General features: G+C 46.1%; 2 protein-coding genes across 4 annotated transcripts in view; one reads left to right on the top strand and one right to left on the bottom strand.

Annotated features, from left to right (window-relative positions):
- Nucleotides 1-21,578, top strand: part of FAT2 (FAT atypical cadherin 2) — an 86,371-nt gene that overhangs the window by 41,073 nt on the left and 23,720 nt on the right. For all 3 annotated transcript variants that reach the window (XM_027081493.1, XM_027081492.1, XM_027081491.1), the window contains exons 10-18: nucleotides 522-4,580; nucleotides 6,391-6,587; nucleotides 8,821-8,974; nucleotides 11,106-11,339; nucleotides 13,619-14,002; nucleotides 16,078-16,292; nucleotides 17,236-17,373; nucleotides 17,985-18,128; nucleotides 19,761-19,958. In XM_027081493.1, the coding sequence (XP_026937294.1) occupies nucleotides 522-4,580; nucleotides 6,391-6,587; nucleotides 8,821-8,974; nucleotides 11,106-11,339; nucleotides 13,619-14,002; nucleotides 16,078-16,292; nucleotides 17,236-17,373; nucleotides 17,985-18,128; nucleotides 19,761-19,958 (5,723 nt within the window). The remainder of the gene's footprint in view (nucleotides 1-521; nucleotides 4,581-6,390; nucleotides 6,588-8,820; nucleotides 8,975-11,105; nucleotides 11,340-13,618; nucleotides 14,003-16,077; nucleotides 16,293-17,235; nucleotides 17,374-17,984; nucleotides 18,129-19,760; nucleotides 19,959-21,578) is intronic.
- SLC36A1 (solute carrier family 36 member 1) overlaps nucleotides 18,705-21,578 on the bottom strand; it is a 92,449-nt gene continuing 89,575 nt past the window's right edge. Inside the window, exons 11-12 of the mRNA XM_027081497.1 lie at nucleotides 20,370-20,449; nucleotides 18,705-18,936 (exon numbers count right to left, since the gene is read on the bottom strand). Of these exons, the coding sequence (XP_026937298.1) occupies nucleotides 20,388-20,449 (62 nt within the window). The 3' untranslated portion in view covers nucleotides 18,705-18,936; nucleotides 20,370-20,387. The remainder of the gene's footprint in view (nucleotides 18,937-20,369; nucleotides 20,450-21,578) is intronic.

Consider the following 21,578-nt stretch of genomic DNA (forward strand, 5'->3'; position numbering starts at 1 on the left):
AATAGACTATACGAGGACTAGACGAGGTGGTTTTTCCAGTCCGTATCAGGTTTGACAATTTATGACTCCATATTTACAATTTTCATCTATCAAGTATATAATCAAAGCTATTACAAGTTATGTAAAGAATGGGTTAAAATTCTAAATAACGTAACTGAAGTTTGTCCTGTAAAAGTCAACACTGAAATACAGAGTGGAGTGTGCTTTTCCTACAAAGTATGTCTCCTTTCTTTGCTCCAAAAACCTACTACTGCTTTAGTTTATAGCTTAAGTTGCAGCCCGAACACTTAGTGATCATTGAAGCTTCCATTTACGGAGCACCTAATATGAGCACCACATAAGGACTTCCGTAAAGTGTATATCTACCCTACACATTATATCATAATTAAATCCAGGGTGGTGCAGGATGTGGATTTTGCCCTGTCCAACTTTTGTGTGATTACCTTTTACTGATCTAGAAAGCCTAGTTGGTACCTCTTGAGGGTGTGGTAAACTTCAATTTATCTTGTCTTTTGTTTCAGGGAACAGCGAAGGTTTCTTCAACATCAATGCCCTACTAGGCATCATAACTCTGGCACAGACACTTGATCAGGCAAATCATGCCCAGTATACTCTGACAGTGAAGGCAGAAGATCAAGGCTCCCCACAATGGCATGACCTGGCTACAGTGATCATTCATGTCTACCCCTCAGAGAGCAGTGCCCCCATCTTTTCAAACTCTGAGTACTTTGTAGAGATCCCTGAATCAATCCCTGTTGGTTCCCCAATCCTCCTTATCTCAGCTACAAGCTCCTCAGAAGTTACCTATGAGTTAAGAGAGGGAAACAAGAATGGTGTATTTTCCATGAACTCATATTCTGGACTCATTTCTACCCAGAAGAACTTGGACCATGAGAAAATTTCATCTTACCGGCTGAAAATCCGAGGCAGCAATATGGCGGGTGCATTTACTGATGTCATGGTTCTTGTTTATATCATTGACGAAAATGACAATGCTCCCATGTTCTCAAAGTTGACTTTTGTGGGCCAAATTAGTGAAGCAGCTGCACTGAACAGCATGATAGTGGATGAAAACAACAACCCCCTTGTGATCCGTGCCTCTGACAGTGACGAAGAAGCTAATTCCTTGTTGGTCTATAAAATTTTGGAGCCAGAAGCTCTGAAGTTTTTAAAAATCGATCCCAGCATGGGAACCCTAACCACTGTATCAGAGATGGATTACGAGAGCATGCCCTCTTTCCAATTCAACATCTACGTCCATGACCAAGGAAGCCCTGTCTTATTTGCACCCACGGCTGCCCAGGTCACAATCAATGTCAGAAATATAAATGACTGTCCCCCCAGGTTCTCAGACCAGATATATGAAGTAGAAGTACTGAAGCCCATCCACCGGGGCATGGAGCTCCTCATGGTGCAGGCCAGTGACGATGACTCCGAAGTCAATTATAGCATCAAAACTGGCAATGCTGATGAAGCTGTTGCCATCCATCCCATTACTGGTTGCATATCTGTGTTGAATCCTGCTTTGCTGGGACTCTCTCGGGAGCTCATCATCAAGGCTTCTGATGGCCTGTATCAAGATACTGCACTAGTAAAAATTTCTTTGACACAAGCCCTTAACACAAGCTTACAGTTTGACCAGGATGTCTACAGGGCAACAGTGAAGGAGAATTTGCTGGACAGAAAGGCACTGGTGATTCTTGGTGCCCAGGGCAATTGTTTGAATGACACCCTATCTTACTTTCTCTTGAACGGCACAGATATGTTTCATATGGTCAAATCAGTAGGGGTGTTGCAGACAAGAGGTGTGGCATTTGACAGAGAACAGCAGGACACTCATGAAGTGGCGGTGGAATTGAGGGACAGTCGGACACCTCAGCGGGTGGCTCAGGCTCTGGTCCAAGTCTCTGTTGAGGATGTCAATGACAATAGCCCTGAATTTAAACATCTGCCCTACCACACAATCATCCAAGATGGCACAGAGCCAGGGGACGTCCTCTTTCAGGTATCTGCCACTGACCAGGACTTGGGGGTGAATGGTGCTGTCACATATGCATTTGCAGAAGATTACAGATATTTTCGAATCGACCCCTATCTTGGGGACATATCATTAAAGAAACCCTTTGATTATCAAGCTCTAAATAAGTATCACCTCAAAGTCATTGCTCGAGATGGAGGAACCCCATCCCTCCAGACTGAGGAAGAGGTACTTGTCATTGTGAGAAATAAATCCAACCCACTGTTTCAGAGTCCTTACTACAAAGTCAGAGTGCCTGAAAATATCACACTCTACACCCCAATTCTCCACACCCAGGCCCGGAGTCCAGAGGGACTCCGGCTCATCTACAACATTGTGGAGGAAGAGCCCTTGATGCTGTTCACCACTGACTTTAAGACTGGTGTCCTAACAGTGACAGGCCCTTTGGACTATGAGTCTAAGACCAAACATGTGTTCACAGTCAGAGCCACAGACACAGCTCTGGGGTCATTTTCTGAAGCCACGGTAGAAGTCCTGGTGGAGGACGTCAATGATAATCCTCCCACTTTCTCTCAATTGGTCTACACCACTTCAATCTCAGAAGGTTTGCCTGCTCAGACTCCTGTGATCCAACTGTTGGCTTCTGACCAGGATTCAGGGCAGAACTGTGATGTGTCTTACCAGATTGTAGAGGATGGCTCGGATGTTTCCAAATTCTTCCAGATCAATGGGAGCACGGGGGAGATGTCCACAGTTCAAGAGCTGGATTATGAAGCCCAACAACACTTTAATGTGAAGGTCAGGGCCATGGATAGAGGAGACCCCCCACTAACTGGAGAAACCCTTGTGGTTGTCAATGTGTCTGACATCAATGACAACCCCCCAGAGTTCAGGCAACCTCAGTATGAAGCCAATGTCAGTGAGCTAGCAACCTGTGGACACCTGGTTCTCAAAGTCCAAGCTCTTGACCCCGACAGCAGGGATGCCTCCCACCTGGAGTACCTGATTCTTTCTGGCAACCAGGACAGGCACTTCTCCATTAACAGTTCATCGGGCATAATTTCTATGTTCAACCTTTGCAAAAAGCACTTGTATTCTTCTTACAATCTGCGGGTAGGTGCTTCTGATGGGGTCTTCCGAGCAACTGTGCCTGTGTATATCAATACTACAAATGCCAACAAGTACAGCCCAGAGTTCCAGCAGCATGTTTATGAGGCAGAATTAGCTGAGAATGCAAAGGTGGGAACCAAGGTGATTGAGTTGTTAGCCATAGACAAAGATAGTGGTCCCTATGGCACTGTAGATTACACCATCATCAATAAACTAGCAGGTGAGAAGTTCTCCATAAACCCCAGTGGCCAGATCACCACTCTGCAGAAATTGGATCGGGAAAATTCCACAGAAAGAGTCATTGCTATTAAGGTCATGGCTCAGGATGGAGGAGGACGAGTGGCCTTCTGCACTGTGAAGATCATTCTCACGGATGAAAATGACAACCCCCCACGGTTCAAAGCATCTGAGTACACTGTATCCATTCAATCCAACATCAGTAGAGACTCCCCAGTCATCCAGGTCCTGGCCTATGATGCAGACGAAGGTCAGAATGCAGATGTCACCTACTCAGTGGACTCAGTGGAGGACTTGGAAGAAGAGGTCATTGAAGTCAACCCAACCACTGGTGTTGTCAAGGTGAAAGAGAGCCTGGTGGGATTGGAAAATCGGGCCTTTGACTTAAAAATCAAAGCCCAAGATGGGGGCCCTCCTCACTGGAACTCTCTCATGCTGTTACGACTTCAGGTGGTTCCTAATGAAGTATCCTTGCCCAAATTTTCTGAACCTCTATATACTTTTTCTGCATCGGAGGACCTTCCAGAAGGGTCTGAAATTGGTTCTGTTAAAGCAGTGGCAGCCCAAGATCCCGTCATCTATAGTCTAGTGCAGGGCACCACACCAGAGAGCAACAAGGATGGCATCTTTTCCTTGGACCAAGACACAGGGGTTCTAAAGGTGAGGAAGGCCATGGATTATGAGTCCACCAAATGGTACCAGATTGATTTGATGGCACATTGCCCCCATAATGACACTTACTTGGGTTCCTTGGTCTCTGTCAACATCCAAGTGAAGGATGTCAATGACAACAGGCCTGTATTTGAGGCTGATCCATATAAGGCTGTTCTCACTGAGAATATGCCAGTGGGGACCTCAGTCATTCAAGTGACTGCCAATGATCAGGACACTGGGAATGATGGCCAGGTGAGCTATAGGCTGCCAGTGGACCCTGGCAGCAATATCCATGAGCTCTTCGCCATTGACAGTGAAACTGGCTGGATCACCACACTCCAGGAACTTGACTGTGAGACCAGCCAGATCTACCACTTTTATGTGGTGGCCTATGACCATGGCCGGACCATCCAGCTATCTTCTCAGGTCCTGGTCGAAGTCTCCATTACAGATGAGAATGACAATGCCCCCCGATTTGCTTCTGAAGAATACAGAGGATCTGTGGTTGAGAACAGTGAACCTGGTGAACCTGTGGCCACTCTTAAAACTTTGGATGCTGATATCTCTGAGCAGAACAGACAGGTCACCTGCTATATCACAGGTAAGTATACCTATCTTGGAACAGAGTCACTGGGGTGCGTTGAAAAAAGTCCAATAAGAGGTTCCCTAAGACATGGCTCTGCCACTCATTAGCAATGTGACCTTGGGTAAATCACTTAACGTCCCAAGACCTCAACTGCTCCATCTGTAGTCTTGGCATGCCTGTTCTCAGTCAACTCACAGGGATGCTTGTAAGATCTAACTTGCAAAAGCTTTGAGAGCTTTTTGCAAAGTGCATTGTAAAGAGGATTTCTTATTACCTTAGATGGAGTAGATAGACTAGAAGTGAGATTCTGCAACTGTTCTTGGTTAGCTTCTGGGAGACAGAGAGGGAATCAACAGTTGTGTGGTCCATGAAAACTCTGTGAGGTGACTGTCCTTGTAGAGTAGTATTCTGCCTAGGGCAAGTTGTCGATAGTAGAAAACGCTGCCTAGTCAACCATAGGACCTAAGTGCTGGAGCAAAAACACTTTCTTGGATATGATTCCAGCCCAATCCCCTCATTTCATACATGGGAGAACCAAAGCCCAGATAGGGGAAGAAACTCAACCAAGGTCACACTCCAAGCTTGCATCAGGGCTGGGGTTAAAACCATACCCTACAAACTGCTTTCCCCAGTGGATACCTATTGTAAACCTACATTTCCTCAATCTCTGCCCAGTGGCTAAATGTGCCGATCAGTGGCTAAAAGAGAGTTTCTTTACTTCTCAGTGTCCCTTTCCCCATCTCCCCGGTACCATGTCATTCCACTCCCATAGTCATGGTTTTTTCTGCTATCACAGCTGTCTGGTGGAGAGTTAATGAGCCTAAAGTTCCAACCAAGAATCATAGACTCCTGGAGACAGATCCTGGATCAGAGCTGTTTGAAATATGGAGTCTTAGTGAAATAGAATCTTGTCATCTTGTAATATCAGACTCTTAAAAACACAAAAGTCTTAAAATCTCTGAATAATAGAATAATAAATGTCAATATATCATCAACTCTTGGAATAGTTTAATCTGAGGACTCTGGCATCTTAGAATCTCAAAAATCCATCTCTCCTCTCAGTGATTGGTATCAAGGAAAGATAACTCAGAAGCAAATCTAGCGATCCATGTGAACCTCCACTTAGCCTGTGTCCTCAGTCATAAAATAAAGCCTCAGAGAGTGTATTTATTTATTTATTTATTTAATTTATTTTTGGCTGCATTGGGTCTTCGTTGCTCCATGTGGGCTTTCTCTAGTTGTGGCGAGTGGGGGCTACTATTCATTGCGGTGCATGGGCTTCAGTAGTTGTGGCACGTGGGCTCAGTAGTTACGGCACATGGGCTTAGTTGCTCCACAGCATGTGGGATCTTCCTGGACCAGGGCTTGAACCCATGTCCCCTGCATTGGCAAGCGGATTCTTAACCACTGCACCACCAAGGAAGCCCCCGCAGAGAGTTTTTACTGATCATTTCCCACCCCTCCACTGTTGAACAGATACTAGATACTAGAAGGTTCTTTTCTAGAATTGCAATCTGCTTCCCTTTAACTTCCTCCGATGCCTTCCAACACACAAAAATAAAAAACCTGCCCTTCAGCCACATATTTTGGAGCAGTGTTTCTTGCAGTGATAATTCCATTTAATTGAGGCCTTTGAAGTTGGTAGAGGCTTCATAACACCAGATAAACTGACTCATTGCAGAATTATGGGTCCTTAGCTAAGGGAGGAAATTTTTGCCTTTCCCAACAATCCTAAAAAAGAGTGTCAGGTGGGCAGCCACATAGGGCACAAAGCCTGGTTTGCTCCTGTTGCTTGGATTCAGGAAACTCTGTCCCATCTTTTTAGAGGGAGACCCCCTGGGCCAGTTTGGCATCAGCCAAGTTGGGGATGAGTGGAGGATTTTCTCGAGGAAGACCCTGGACCGTGAGCACATGGCCAAGTACTTGCTCCGAATCACCGCTTCCGATGGCAAGTTCCAGGCTTCAGTCCCCGTGGAGATCTTTGTCCTGGACATCAATGATAACAGCCCGCAGTGCTCAGAGGTGAGAGCCTGGTGAGGGTGGGGGAGGAGTAGAGGCAAGGAAGCTGGAGTGAAGGGCAAGAGGAAGGAGAAGGACTCAGGGTACCATCTCTGGAACTGGACATCGTTGACCACACTTGCCCTTGCTTCTCCTTGGCTGGCCTCCGACTAGTGCCCTAGGCAAGGGCGATTCTAGGTGATTCCTCCCACCCCCTCCAAAGGGATGTCACCAAGCTCTTTAGGACCCATGGTCCATACCTCTTCCCCTACACTCCATAAAAATATCCTTTTCTCTGCAAAACGTATCCAGAAGTAAAGTAAATTCTTCATTCTCAAAAAAGCCTGCTATGCCCAGTGGGAAAGCCCCTCCACTGCTCAGCTTGTTAGCATGGCTCATTGTTATCAAATACATCCAAAGAGACCTTCCCCCGAGACACCCCACACCACTCGCCATGCCTATGTGGGCCTATCCCTACATATGAATAGGTTATACAGAGCAACAGAGACCCTACTCCAGGTTATACGTATAAACAAACATGCAGACAGGGCAGTTACACTTTTGATAAGGGAGACTTTCCTGAGGACTTCACGTAATTCAACACTCAATTTCCCAAGGAAAATGTTGAGCGGTGTGTGTGTGTGTGTGTGTGTGTGTGTGTGTGTGTGTGCGCGCACGCGTGCACATGCGTAAGGAGAGGAACTGCATTCTTAGAGGGCATAAATCAACAACCACTGTCATGTAGCACTGCTTTTAAACATATTTTTTTTTTTTTGCTGTACGCGGGCCTCTAACTGTTGTGGCCTCTCCCGTTGCGGAGCACAGGCTCCGGATGCGCAGGCTCAGTGGCCAGGGCTCACGGGCCTAGCCGCTCCGCGGCATGTGGGATCTTCCCGGACCGGGGCACGAACCTGTGTCCCCTGCATCGGCAGGTGGACTCTCAACCACTGCGCCACCAGGGAAGCCCCTAAACATATTTTTTTTAAACACAGTAAATAATTTTTAACTTTGGGGAGATGTGCATTACTTCAAAGTTTGCAGATAAAGTTAAATTATTAACATTTAAATTTTATAACATCAAATTAGCATAATTCAGATTTATATAAAATCCAGCTATTCAGTATATATACATAAATGCAAACTTATACGTAGGTACTCACATACACGCATAGTCAAAGGATCATGTACAACTCTATAAATATGCAAATACCTATATATATATATATATATATATACACACACACACACAAAGATACACATAAGCATACACCTACATACCCACAACATTCATCCATAAGTATACCCATCCATATACACAAATGTACATCTATAACTCACACATACTTACATATGCATGTGAATATATATATACTTCAATTCTTCATACTTTATTTGTCCACACACATATATAGGGACACACACCTTGGAACACACAAAAATCATATATCCTATCACCTTTTCTTCCACACTCCAACCTCATAGAAGCAGAGTAGAAAAAGAGAACCTGGGTTATCAAGTGGGGTGCATGGAAAAAAAGTCTTTGCAGGATCCAAGATGACCACTTTTTGGGTGGTCTCAGAAGGGCAGCCTTTTGGGGGAGAATGGTAGCCACACCTTCCTCTTCTTTCCCCTCAGCATCCTGCCAACCAGCCTGCACCCTCCTCATGCTGGAAGAGGCTGGCGCCAAGTTCACCCTGGCCTTCTCAGAGGTGGTCAATAGCATCCCCAGAGCCAGGGAAAGGAGGCCTGGGAGCTGTCTCCACACAGCCCCTCAGGCACAAAGCCCCCACCTGGAGCACGTACAGGTGTCCATGTTCACCCACACCATGCAGTGGGGGGACCGGTTTGCTTGGAAGCTGTGCCCAGAGCCAGCAGCTGGAAGAGCACTGGGTTCTCAGGGAACTCCAGCCTCTCCCCTGTGCCACCCCTTCTGCAATGTGGCCCCTGTGGAGTAACAGATTGCGGCAGGTCCTTCTAGCCCTGAGTGTGAGCTTTCAGATGATGGAAATTCTCTCTCATTCTTTGCTTTTCTGACTATGTCTCTTGTCATCATTCTCCTTGTTTTTAATCTCCATTTTCCTTGCATGTTCCATCTTATTCTGTTCTCCTCCCCCCCCCCTCTGCTTCTCTCCCCTACCCCCTTCCACCTCTGCTCTCTAATCTCTCTCTCTGCTTCTGTCTCCCTCTCTGTCACTCTGCCTCTCTCTGAATCTCAGCGCATCTCCCATAATCCCCTTCTTCTTTGTTCTATCTCCAGCTTCTCTACACTGGCAAAGTCAGTGAAGATGTACCTCTAGGACACTTCATTTTGAAAGTTTCTGCAACAGACTTGGACTCCGATACCAATGCTCAGATCACATATTCACTGCATGGTCCTGGGGCAGATGAATTTAAGCTGGATCCTCATACAGGTAGGTTTCCTGAGCTGCAGGATCAAGCAAAGAACTTATACACTGCATAACCAGGGCCCAGTACCCAGGCTCCTTAGAAAAGAAACAGGAATTTACTTATCCATCCCTCCGTCTGCTCAGCAAACATATATTGGCACTGTGTGTCGAGCATTCACTAGATGCTAAGGACATAAACTGATAAGACAAGATGTAGGTCTTTACAATCCAGTGGGAAAGGCAGTCATTGAATCAGTGGTTTGAAGTGTGCTAAGAAAAAATGCAGGATGCTAGGGGAGGTTTCACAGGAGGACTTAAATTTGGGATCAGGGTTAAGTAAAACTTCTCTGAGGAAATGTAGCCAGGGGGTAAGGGAGTGGTAGGGATGGATATTCAAGGCAGAAGGAGATTTTATACGAGGACTTTGTTTTGGGAAAGAGCACGCACATCTGAGGACCTGAGAGACAGCCAGAAATTGGCGCATAGAAGTGGGGGAGGGAGAGAGAGCAAAGGATGAGGCCCTCTGAGCAGGGGGGCCAAATCCTACCTTTAGAGCCATTAAAGGATTCAAGCAGGTGAGAGTCATGGTCAAAGACATGATCTCAAGATTGTATACTGCGGATTGAGATAAAATCTCATAGCATTGTTGCAAGGATCCCAACAAATAAAGTATATAGAAATCTAGCCCAGGTCTGGCACATAATAAGACAGGGTAGAGACTGCTTCCTTTAGAAAAGGAGGGATCCCTGCCCTGCTGCTATAAGGAAGGGTGTGGAGACGGACAGCACAGAAGGCCCAGGTGACAGAGAGCCAGCTGCTGACACTTGACTTGGAATCAGTAGCTCAAAGGATGCCTTGGAGATTCCTGAGTAGGGAGGTGGCAGGTGAGAGCTGGTATCCCAGGAAGCTGTCTGGCTAGAAGGAGACAGCATTGGGACTTCCTTGGTGGCGCAGTGGTTAAGAATCCGCCTGCCAATGCAGGTGACACGGGTTCGAGCCCTGGTCCGGGAAGATCCCACATGCCACGGAGCAACTAAGCCCGTGTGCCACAACTACTGAGCCTGCGCTCTAGAGCCCCCGAGCCACAACTACTGAAGCCCATGCACCTAGAGCCCGTGCTCCGCAACAAGAGAAGCCACTGCAGTGAGAAGCCCACGCACCGCAATGAAGAGTAGCCCCCGCTCGACGCAACTAGAGAAAGCCCGCGCGCAGCAACGGAGACCCAACGCAGCCATGAATAAATTAATAAATAAATAAATAAAATAAAAAGGACACAGCATTACCCTGTCTGACCCCAGCATGGGCATGCTGAGTCACCCCAAGTAGGTGACCTAATCTCTGTTGCTGTTTGTCCAGCTTCAGGATGATCGGTGGGGTTTTTAAAAAAAAAAAAAAAAAAACTCGGCAGTTTTTCTGAGTATGGAAATAATACACGTTCATTATTCAAAAATTCAAACCACGTAGGCATGTATTATGCGGAAATTGGAACGTCTTCATGATAACCAGCCTCTCCCCCAAAGATAAGCACTCTTGGTATATATTCTATCAGACCGGTTTTCCACGCATCCCCCACATCTCTATGTAGCATACTACGTTGTGTCTTTTTTCTCATAGCAATATCTTGGCGCTATTAACAAGGCAGTACATAAAGCTCTATCATAATTCCTTTTGTGTTGCACAGTATTTTACTATATGGCTAAATGATAATATATTTAACCAGTACCTTTCTGAAAGACACAGGATATTTTCAGTATGTTGCTATTTATAAAGAATGCTGCAGAGAATATCTCTATATGTATATTTTATCCCTGGGTTGATTATTCTATAGGATACATTCCTAGAAGTAAAACTGCAGGCCAAAGGATAAACCCATTTTATGTGCTGTTAGAAATTGCCTAACTGGCCTTTTAAAATGTTGTGCCTCTTTGTAGCTTGTTGGTGTGGATCTTAAATTGGGGATGTGGTGGTGGAATGTGACTAGGGAGGCGAGCAGGTGTGGGAAGCTACAAGACTAACCATTTGTACACAGGACTGACCCCTTTTCTCTGTGACAGCACACTGCATGGCTGGGTTTGTCTCACATAGACATCAGGAAGTCACATGCTGGGGTCATGGCCCCCAGAGAAAGCTCACTTGCTGTCCTTTCTCCGGCCAGGGGAGCTGACCACACTCACAGCCTTAGACCGAGAGAAGAAGGATGCGTACAGCCTTGTTGCCAAGGCGACGGATGGAGGCGGCCAATCGTGCCAGGCAGATGTGACCCTTCACGTGGAGGATGTGAATGACAACGCCCCCCGGTTCTTCCCCAGCCACTGTGCTGTGGCAGTCTTCGACAACACCACAGTGAAGACCCCTGTCGCGGTGGTATTGGCCCGAGACCCAGACCAAGGTGAGAAAGAGAAGGATTGGAGGCCATTTGCTTACAGGGTCACCCTGGGCGAGGGTCTGGCTTTCTCTGTGTTGCTCTGAGACTAGCAATACCTCACTCCTGAGCCTACAGACACGTACAAGTAGAAAATGTCCACACACTGCATACCTAAGTGCTAGGTACGAAAGATTTTGGCAATGTTTCAAAGCTGGTATGGGGCCTTTCAGCCTCATTGTTTCTCACTGCCACTTAGACCTGGAGCCCTTTCAATCCCACCATTTAACCTCAAGAACATTTGAATACAAACATTTAATGTGAAATACACCAATCAGAATTATTCAACTCTGATTAATTGGCCACAAGAAAGAAACTTAGGGCACAAACTCCATTAAGTCCATCAAATTCTTGGATCAATTTTCTAGTCAATGAAGTGGAATATTTTACAATTTTGCATTTTAATTTTAATGACATTGTTTTCATTAGGGTTAATTCTTTTCCTTTTACTATTTACAAGGCAAATTGGATTCATCCAGGAGTCTTCATTCCATATTATACCAATTATAGCTTCTGATATCATGAAGTGTTTCATTGTGGAGATCTCTATATCTATAGATATATGTATATATATACACATGTTTATATATATATATATACACATATACGTGTGTGTGTATATATATATATATATATATACACATCCAATTTTCTTGAATTAAATTTTATAATTTAGGCGGGGTAAAAAAATACCCTCAGGGTCAAAGTTGCCAGAGGAACATAGGATATGACAATGATGAAGATGATGATGGTGATAAAAGAGGGATCAAAACACCCTGCTTTGTTTGACACCAACAGAGTAAATTAAGACTTCTTAGAGGAAGTGAGTTTTAGGTTGGCATTGAGGAAGGTGAGAGATTTTGGAGGAATGCAGGGGTCCTAGGGAGGGCAAATAGCAGTGCAAAGGCATCTAACATCTAAGGCCCTGCAAATGCTCGATTAGCCAGTGCTTGCACACCTCCAGGGACAGGAAGCTCCCTACTTCCTAGGCAGCCCCTTCCTTCCATGGTACCTCAGATAATTATCAAGTGTTACCTTTTTGGAGCAGACATCTGTCAATCACGGTCCTGCCCTCTGCAGCCACACAGATCTCCCAGACCCTCGCCCATGACAGCCCTTCAGACACTAGGAGGCGGTGACTATCTGCTCCAGCCTCAAGGTTCCCTTTCTGGGTAGAAGGGCCCTAGTTTCTTCAATCTCGTGTTTCCAATCCCACCTTTCTTCTAGGATTCGTCCTCTGGCCTTGCATCAATTAACCATTAACACTTCAAAGCTGTTATTATTATTCTAACCCAAATATTCCACCTCAATATTCCAAATATAGCCTGACCAGCACCTCTCTCTCTCTCCAGAAAATTCATACATGGGAGAATGTGCATGGTATGCACATTTATTTCATGTAAATTCAATGAAAGGGCTGTGTGTCCCCACGTGTGTATAAGACTCAATCCCTATAGGCTCAGAGCCTGTGCTTTTCCCACTGGGTAAGGCTCTCATGGCTGAGCACTAAATGTTGGTGTTCTTTAGACCCTATGGTCCCTACATGAGCCAACTGCTTCATCTGGTCCACAACCAAAGGAAATAATAGCACCTGAGTCAGAGCTGGAAAAACACTACATGCTTTGATTTACTAAGAACTTTCTGTGGGTGTGTGTTTTTTTGTTTGTTTGTTTTGGTTTATTTTGACAGAATTATAGACTCATAGGAAGTTGCAAAAATAGTACTGAGAGGCCCAGCACCCTTCACCCAGCTTCCCCCAACGGAAGCATCTGCAGTATGATATCAAAGTCAGGAAACTGGCCCTGGGACATTACTGGTAATTGGACTCCAGTCTTATTCAGATTTCATAGTTTCTATATGCACGCATTTGAATATGTATGCAAACACCACCACAATCAAGATACAGGATTGTTCTATCACAACCAAAGAACTCACTATGGGTGCTTTTGATCTTGCACAATTTTTATTTTGTGAGCTGACCCTGGACCCTAACCTCCACATAAACAGCTTCAGATGTCCTTAAGGGCTTGCAGAACCCTCGCCTTCATAAGAACCTTTCTATGAGGCCTTGAACCCCACCCTAGTCAAGAACCCTCACATGAAGAGTCTCATTGCTAACAGCCTAAGCATGTTAGCCTTTATGGGGACCCTGCTGGCTAGGCCCTCCTCTGGCTGAAAGCTCTGCGGCAGGCAGGGCCAGAGGAGGGTCCCTCTGTATGAATCACGCGCTCTGTCTCCCCCCACAGGCACCAATGCCCAGGTGGTTTACTCTCTCACGGACTCTGCCGAAGGCCGCTTTTCCATCGAGGCCACCACAGGCGTGATCCGCCTGGAGAAGCCACTGCGGGTCAGGCCACAGGCAGCACTGGAGCTCACCGTCCGTGCCTCTGACCTGGGCACCCCAATACCGCTGTCCACGCTGGGCACCGTCACCATCTCCGTGGTGGGCCTGGATGACTACCTGCCCGTGTTCCTGAACACCGAGCACAGCGTGCAGGTGCCCGAGGACGCCCAGCGTGGCACGGAGGTTCTGCGGCTGGCCACCCTCACTCGCCCGGGCGCCGAGAAGACCAGCTACCGCGTGGTCAGCGGGAACGAGCAGGGACGGTTCCGCCTGGATGCCCACACAGGTGAGGGAGCAACCCCCTACACACACACAGAGTCTTGCGGAACACTGGACTCCTCGCATACCATAGCCCCTCCCCAGCATCCTTTAGCCCCTTCTTCACTCTCCATCTCTCCAGGTACCAAGTCCCTTCTTGTAGCATGGGGCCAGCTTACATGGAAACATCCCTTATTCCACTACATCCCCACCAAAGACTCTGTTGAGGGCTCTCTCCTCCCAGTTTGCAGCTTCATAGTCCTGGCTCACACCCAGCCCCAGGAGGCTGAAGCCACCCTCCATCCTTGGCTGCCAAGGCACGAAGCACTTGCTAGAATCTGGGGCTTAGGCAGCCCAAGGCAAGGCTGCCTGCTTCCCTCCTGAAGCCTTCCTGAAACATCCGGGGACCCCCGAATTTTCCCTTAGTCTCATAAAGAGAGAGAACTAGGAAACCGGCTCTCTTCTCTCCTCCTAGCCACAGAAGGATCTAAGTCAGACTCCCAGAATCCCATGGAAGGGAGGATTCAGAGGCTGCTCAGGTCCGACCAGGCTCCATGTGGATTCCTCACCACAACACCTCTGCAACGGTGCGCTCTACCTCCTAAGGCATCCGCCTTACTGTTGAGCAGTATTCTTTCAGTTTTTATTACAGAGGCTTTAAACACATAACAAATAGAGGGAACAGTATAATGGACCCCATGTTCCCATCACCCAGCTTCAGTAATTATCAATATTTGTCTAGTCTGGTTTCATCTTTGCCCCCCATATCCACCTACTGCTGAGTTATTTTAAAGCAAATCCCAGACATGATACCATTTGGTTTGTAAATACTTTGGTGTGTCTCTCTCTCTAAATGATAAGGACTCCTTGTATAAACACAACCATAATACCATTATCACACCCAAAAGATAATAATTCCTTAATACAGTCCAATACCCAGCCAATTTTTCAGATTATCTCACAAATGTCTTTTAGAAGTTGATTTGCTTGTCAGCATCCCCCAAATGTCCACATATTGCATCTGGTTGACAGGCAGTGTCTTAAGCATCTTTTAACCTCTAACGTTTTCCTCTCCCTCTTTATTTCCTGCTGCCATTTATTTAATGAAATATTGGGGTCGTGTGTGAGGCAGGATTTTTAAAATAATTTTAGATTGGCTAGTTGTGTCTTTACGGTGTCATATAACGTACCTCTCTAGCCCCTATATTTATTATAAATGACATTTGGATCAAAGACCTTGATGCGGTTCAAGCTCAATTTTTTTGCCAACAAAGCTTCATAGATGATGCTGGGCTCTCCTTTGCACCACATGAGGAGGCACATAATGGCTGACTGGTTCTTTTTTCTGAGGTCAAGATTGATGGTGGGTTCGGGGGTTGTCAGCCTGATCCATCCAGCTCTTTTTCTAATGGTTTTAACAGCCTTTAATGATTATTTCCCAGATATGTTATTTCATTAGGGGCTGCGAAATGGTGATTTTTCTAACCTTATCATTCCTCATTCATTTACTAACTGGAATTATTTTATAAAGAAGAGTGTTCTACCATTAACTATTCAGTTATCCAGGAATGGCAGGATAAATCCTTGTTCTTTTATTTTCCAGTGTTCAGAATAATAAATCTCTGCCCTAATAATTTGTTAAACAGCTTTGGGTATTATAAAACTCTATAATCTAAGTTCTGTCATTTACTAGGTGACTGAGCTTGGGCAAGTCACGTAGATGTTAGGAGCATCAGCTGACTTACCTAGAAAATGGAAATCACACTTGTTCCTGCTCTACAGGGTTATTACAGGTCTACATGAGATAGAGTGAGTATTATAGAATTAAATGAGATTTCAATGAAATAATACAGAAATAAATGAGGGGAACACTGCTGCTGAGAATGGTAATAAGGAAAATGAGAGGAGATAGAGGGGAAGGGGGAGGCTATGGGAGAGAGAAAATGAAGAGGGAAGTGAGATGATGGAGGAGATGACGCAGGAGGTCTGTCTCTCCCAACCCAGTTGAGCTGCTTCTCCCGGGGTTTGGCTCAAGACCCCCTCAGTACTCTGCTTTTGTGGTCCCAACTGCCTCAATGCTCCCATCACCTCTTGTTTCCTCAGGGATCCTGTACGTCAATAAGAGCCTGGACTTTGAGACAAGCCCCAAGTACTTCCTATCCATCGAGTGCAGCCGGAAGGGCTCCTCCTCCCTTAGTGACATGACCACAATCGTGGTCAATATCACTGATGTCAACGAACACCGGCCCAGATTCTCCCAGGATCTGTACAGCACGAGGGTCTTAGAGAATGCCATCGTGGGTGATGTTGTGCTCACAGTAAGGATCTGCAATTTTGCCCTTTTGAGGGGCATGGACTCTGGGGTGGGTTCTTATCTCTCCCTCCCCCAGTCATCTATGAACATGGATTATTTTATCAATTAATACACTACAGACTTGACTCTGACTTGTAGCCGCTCAACCAAACTCTCTCATGATAAAATTTCTCAGAGCCACGTTTGATAAGATCTAGATCAGGTACTGAAAGAATGGGGCATAGGAGAGGCCCCAGGGGATGGCCAGAGGGACACTGAGTGTCAGCGTGGGAGGGGAGGAAGAGAGGGGACACCAAACAACACCTCTTTGCATTTAAACATGTAATTGCTCCCCACTTCATGGAGTGAAACCAAACTCTGTATGTCCACATTCGAGGTTCTCGTCTCCTTCCACCCCCTGATATGCACCCTATGCTCCAACCACACAGGAAGAGGTACCATTCCCCAAACATCCTCTGTACTTTCATACCTCTGGGCTCATATTGTTTCTTCTGCCTGGAATGCTGGCTCCACTCCCAGAAGCCTTTAGGGCTTCATGAATCCTCTTCTAATCTCCCCAGGTGAAATTTATCACCATAAAGTTGATCATACTTTGCCCCAAATTAGACTTGTCCGTAAAATTAGACATTAAGCTTCCTGAGGGCTTATTCATTTTGGCACATTCCTCAACTCCTAGCACAGGACCCTAGCACCCTGTCAGTTATGAGTGAATGAGTGAATGAATGAATGAATGGATAGATAAACGAATGAACCATGCACGCTGACATCCATACTAGGATGTATGAGGAGATTCCCTTGGCAAGGACGACTATGGTCCAGGGATTGCCAGCCCAAGGGCAGTCTATGGGGCAGGGACATATCTGTGCCCCCTACACTCCCAGGGGCCAAGATTCCTTTCTGTTCCTTCTTGCCTCCCCAATCACAACTGTCACCCGCCTCTATTGCAGGTGTCAGCGACTGACGAAGATGGACCCCTGAATAGTGCCATCACCTACAGCCTCATAGGAGGGAACGAGCTTGGGCACTTTGCTATCCACCCGAAGAAAGGGGAGCTACAGGCGGCCAAGGCCCTGGATTGGGAACAGGTAAATCATGTGGGAGGGGCCCAATCTGAGCTCAGCAGAGCAGAATACAGCCCTGCTGCAGGTCCAGAGGGTGAACTGTGTTCAACACCCCATCCTGACACTTCTCCAGACCTGCCCTCAGGGTCTCTCACTCCTTTTCTCTGTGGGTCCCCCTGACCTCAGCAGGAGAGGGGCTGAGTAAACTTTAACCTTCCTGAAAGAGCTCAGGCCAGCTTCTCACTATTAACCAGGGATCATTAGATCATTACAAGTTATCACTTATTGAGCACCTGCTCTGTGCCAGGAACTTTGCTAAGTGATGTACATACATTACGCCATTTGGTCCTTACGCCATTTGGTCCTTAAAGTAATCCTAGGAGGTAGGTCCTAATACCGTCCTCACATAAGCTTAGTCACTTTCTCAAGGTCTCACATCTAGTAAATGGTTAAACTGGAAGTCAAACCTACTTCTGCCTGACTCTAGAACCTGAGCCCTAAAAGGCTATGGGAGAGTAATGAGGGCAGGCATAGGGGAGTGTCTCCATCTTACTTTTCTAAAAACATTAGTCATGAATCAGGGGGCAGAACTGAGTGGTCTTGTTGCTAACTCTCCCCTGGGCATCTTGCTGTAGATTTCTAGCTACTCCCTGAGGCTCCGAGCCACAGACAGTGGGAAGCCCCCACTGCATGAGGACACAGACATTGCTATCCAAGTGGCTGATGTCAATGACAACCCACCAAGATTCTTCCAGCTCAACTACAGCACTTCCGTCCAGGTATGCTCAAGCTTCCCAAAGCATCCTGAATCCATCTTCCCTTCATATCCCTCCTAGTGGAGGGCACTCACCACTGATACCAGTCCACCCAAACAGTGACTGTGACCTTGCATTGATAACCCTAATGGCAACACGGTCTGCTGAAGGGGATTATGGATTACACAATTAAAAATTATCAGGCACTGTGCTAGGCACGTCCACATCCATGATCTCATGGGGGACTCACACAGCCATATGGAAGTAGACAGTACCCATTTTATAGATTTTTTTAAATGGAGGTATAGAAATGTGCCACAGTCAAAATGTGGCAAATTTGGGATTTGAACCCAGAAGATCTTCCAGATCCCAAGCTATTTCCACCATACTAATGGTTTGTGAATGGGATTTGGAGAGAGTCTTAAGATTCCGTGGGGAACTGTGACCACAAGGGGTGAGGGAGGTGAGGAAGTAGGTAAGAGGACAGAGTTCTGTGTCCCACTATGCATCAACCAGCGTCACCCCACTTTCACCTGTTTTGTATCATGAGTATGAGTTAGGATGCTTTGGCTGCAAATAACAGATCACCTGACTAAAAGCTTATTAAATAATAAGGCCTTATTATTTCACATAACAAAAGGTCTGCTCATGGGAAATTCTATTCCAGAATTGGTTATTTCAGCAGGAAACTGATATCACAACTTTGGGTTACCTTCTTCAAAATTCCTGTACCTTCTCCCTCATGGTAACAAAATGGCTGCTGCAGCTCCAGCATCACATCCTTGCTAAACCATCTTCAAAGGCAAACAGATGGGGACTTCTTTTGCAGAATCTGTTTTTATCAAAGAAGAAGACTTTTCAGAACCCCCACCTGGTAGACTCCTCCAATGATCAGAAATGGATTACATGATCGCCCTTAAATCCAAAAACTGGCACAGGGACTCAGATTATTGTAACTGACTTAAACCAATCATAGTCCATCTCCTCTTAGGAGGGGTATATCTTTGCTGAGGATATTGCCACCCAACACCTGAACAAAAGTCGGGTTTTGTAAGAAAGGAAGGAAAGAATGCCTGTTGGATAGGCAATTACCAGTTTCTGCTCATAAGATACTGTTTGTAGATAAGGTTTTGATGGTAAAAAAGAGAGTTAACAACCACTGTGTTACAGCATACTGAATTCCCGTGTTATAGAACAATGACTGGAACAATATCCAGGGGATCCATTTTTCTCTGTTAATTCCTAATCATCTTTGAATTTTCTCATCGGTCCTCTAATCAGAAAACCATTCATAGGTTTTCAGTGGACCCTATGAATCACAAAATTCCCACATGGACCCCAGGCACTAATTTATATACATGAGTCATCAGCTATGTGACTTCGGCAAGTCACCTCTATAGGATAAAGGGACTCTAAAGACCCTTCCAGCCCCAATGGGCTTTGTTTCTAAAAACCAGCACTGCCCTCAGGAAGTTCAAAAGTCAACAACTAATTCACAGATGGGCAGAATGAATGAATGACATCTCAAGATGCAGACATGACCTGGGAGCAGTCAGAGTGCTGAGAACTCATTCCAGAGAAGGGGACCCGGAAAGATGTGAAAGAAAGGACTGGGACTCATTTTGCTCTTTGATTTCCTGTCTCTCTTGGTCTCAGGAAAACTCCCCCATCGGCAGCAAAGTCCTGCAACTGATCCTGAGTGACCCAGACTCCCCAGAGAATGGTCCCCCCTACTCATTCCAAATCACCAAGGGGAACGATGGCTCTGCCTTCCGAGTGACCCCGGACGGATGGCTGGTGACCACTGCAGGCCTGAGCAAGAGAGTCCAGGAATGGTATCAGCTTCAGATCGAGGTGAGAGCTGTGCTGGGCCACTGGTGGTGACCATGGGGACAGAAAAAGTGCTGACAAAAGTACTACCAGTGCTTCTCTTATTAGAAAAAACAATATACAGAACTCTTCCTTTGTGCCAGGCATCACGGGCATCACTGCATTAAATCCCCACAACATGCTTTACAGTGAGTACGGTTATTACCCCCAGTTTCCAAATGTGCTAACTGAGGTACCCAGAGGTTAAGTTACTGGCTGAAAGTAATGCTACTAATAAGTGGTAGAGCTGGCCTGCTTCAAACCCAAGCATTCTGACTCCAAGCTCTTAATTCCTCCCCTGCTCCCAGACAGAACAAAAACTCCCGCACCCTGGCTCTAACTCCTTGAGTTTGGCCAGGACAGCTCTCTGAACCTCAAGTCTTTTTAAAGACCTACCTCAGAGAATTGGTGCTGTCATCGAACCAGGTTCAGTTTGTCCAACCACGCAGCAAACTGAAATGCTGAGAGGCCGAAGTCTGCAGTAAAGAGAGGGTTTATTAGCAAGGCAGCCAAGCAAGGAGATAGGAGAACAAGTCTCAGAACCGCCTCCCAAAAGGCAAGGGGCTTGGGGCATTTATGGAATAAAAAATAAAGGAGCAGGGCAGTCTGACGCATGGGGAGCATGGGGAAAGGTGACAGGAAAAAGGTGCAGTAATCACAGTTCTGCCGCAGGTGTAACTAAGCTACAGGTCTCTGCACGTTCAAAAATGGAGGCAGTTAGCACTATCTGAGGGTTTTCTGCCCTCTGACGTCAAGGTCACCAAGCAGACCCTTGGGCATGCCCAGTTAAAGGGTCGGCGGTCCTACCCAGTCTTAACCAGCTCAACTCCAACTAGTCACGGTTGACTCCAAGTCCTGGAAAATAACTCCGGAAAACATCATATTGTTTAGGATATGTGCAGGTGCAAGTCTTTAAATGACCTTGTTTAGTGAAGGCAGGTGAAATGAATTTGACTAATCCATGGATCCACTAATCCATGATTACCCACAGTTTCAGTGCAGGGGTCAAATGAGAGAACATATACATACATGGAGAGGATTATAGTGATATTATATGGGTTGTATGAGAACTGCCCAAGGAAAAGTGGCCAAGATGGTGATCAAACATTTCTCCCTCATTTCATTCCCCCAAATCCCTTTTCTAAATCTCAAATCTAGTGGATCCTACTATTCTGTGAACTTCTCTGGGCTCACAATGATGTAGTCATCCATTCAGCCAGCCAACCAGCCAGCCAGCCATTCATCATTCAACGAACATTTACAAGTACTTATCATCATTCAACAAACGTTTAAGAGCACCTATCATATACTTAACATTTATGAGTACTTATCACATGGCATGCTACCTGCTAGTAATATAGCAGGGGAAAGAAGGGGATGATCCCCATCCCCATGGGCTTCTGATTCTAATTATGGAGATAAGCAATAAACAGATGAAGAAAGTGACAGGAGGCTCATAAGGCACAAGAGAGACACTTTCAGGGGGTGGCTGTCCTTGTGAGGGGGGGGGGCATTTGAGCTGAGATCTGAGGAGCTGCCCATGTGGAAAGTGGGCAGGAGAGCATCACAGGCAGGAAGAGCAAGATGAGACCAAGTGCCAGGGTG

The sequence above is a fragment of the Aethalodelphis obliquidens genome, unplaced genomic scaffold (genome assembly GCF_003676395.1).
Source record: "Aethalodelphis obliquidens isolate GAN/ISIS:26980383/991018 unplaced genomic scaffold, ASM367639v1 scaffold45, whole genome shotgun sequence".
NCBI lineage: Eukaryota > Metazoa > Chordata > Mammalia > Artiodactyla > Delphinidae > Aethalodelphis > Aethalodelphis obliquidens.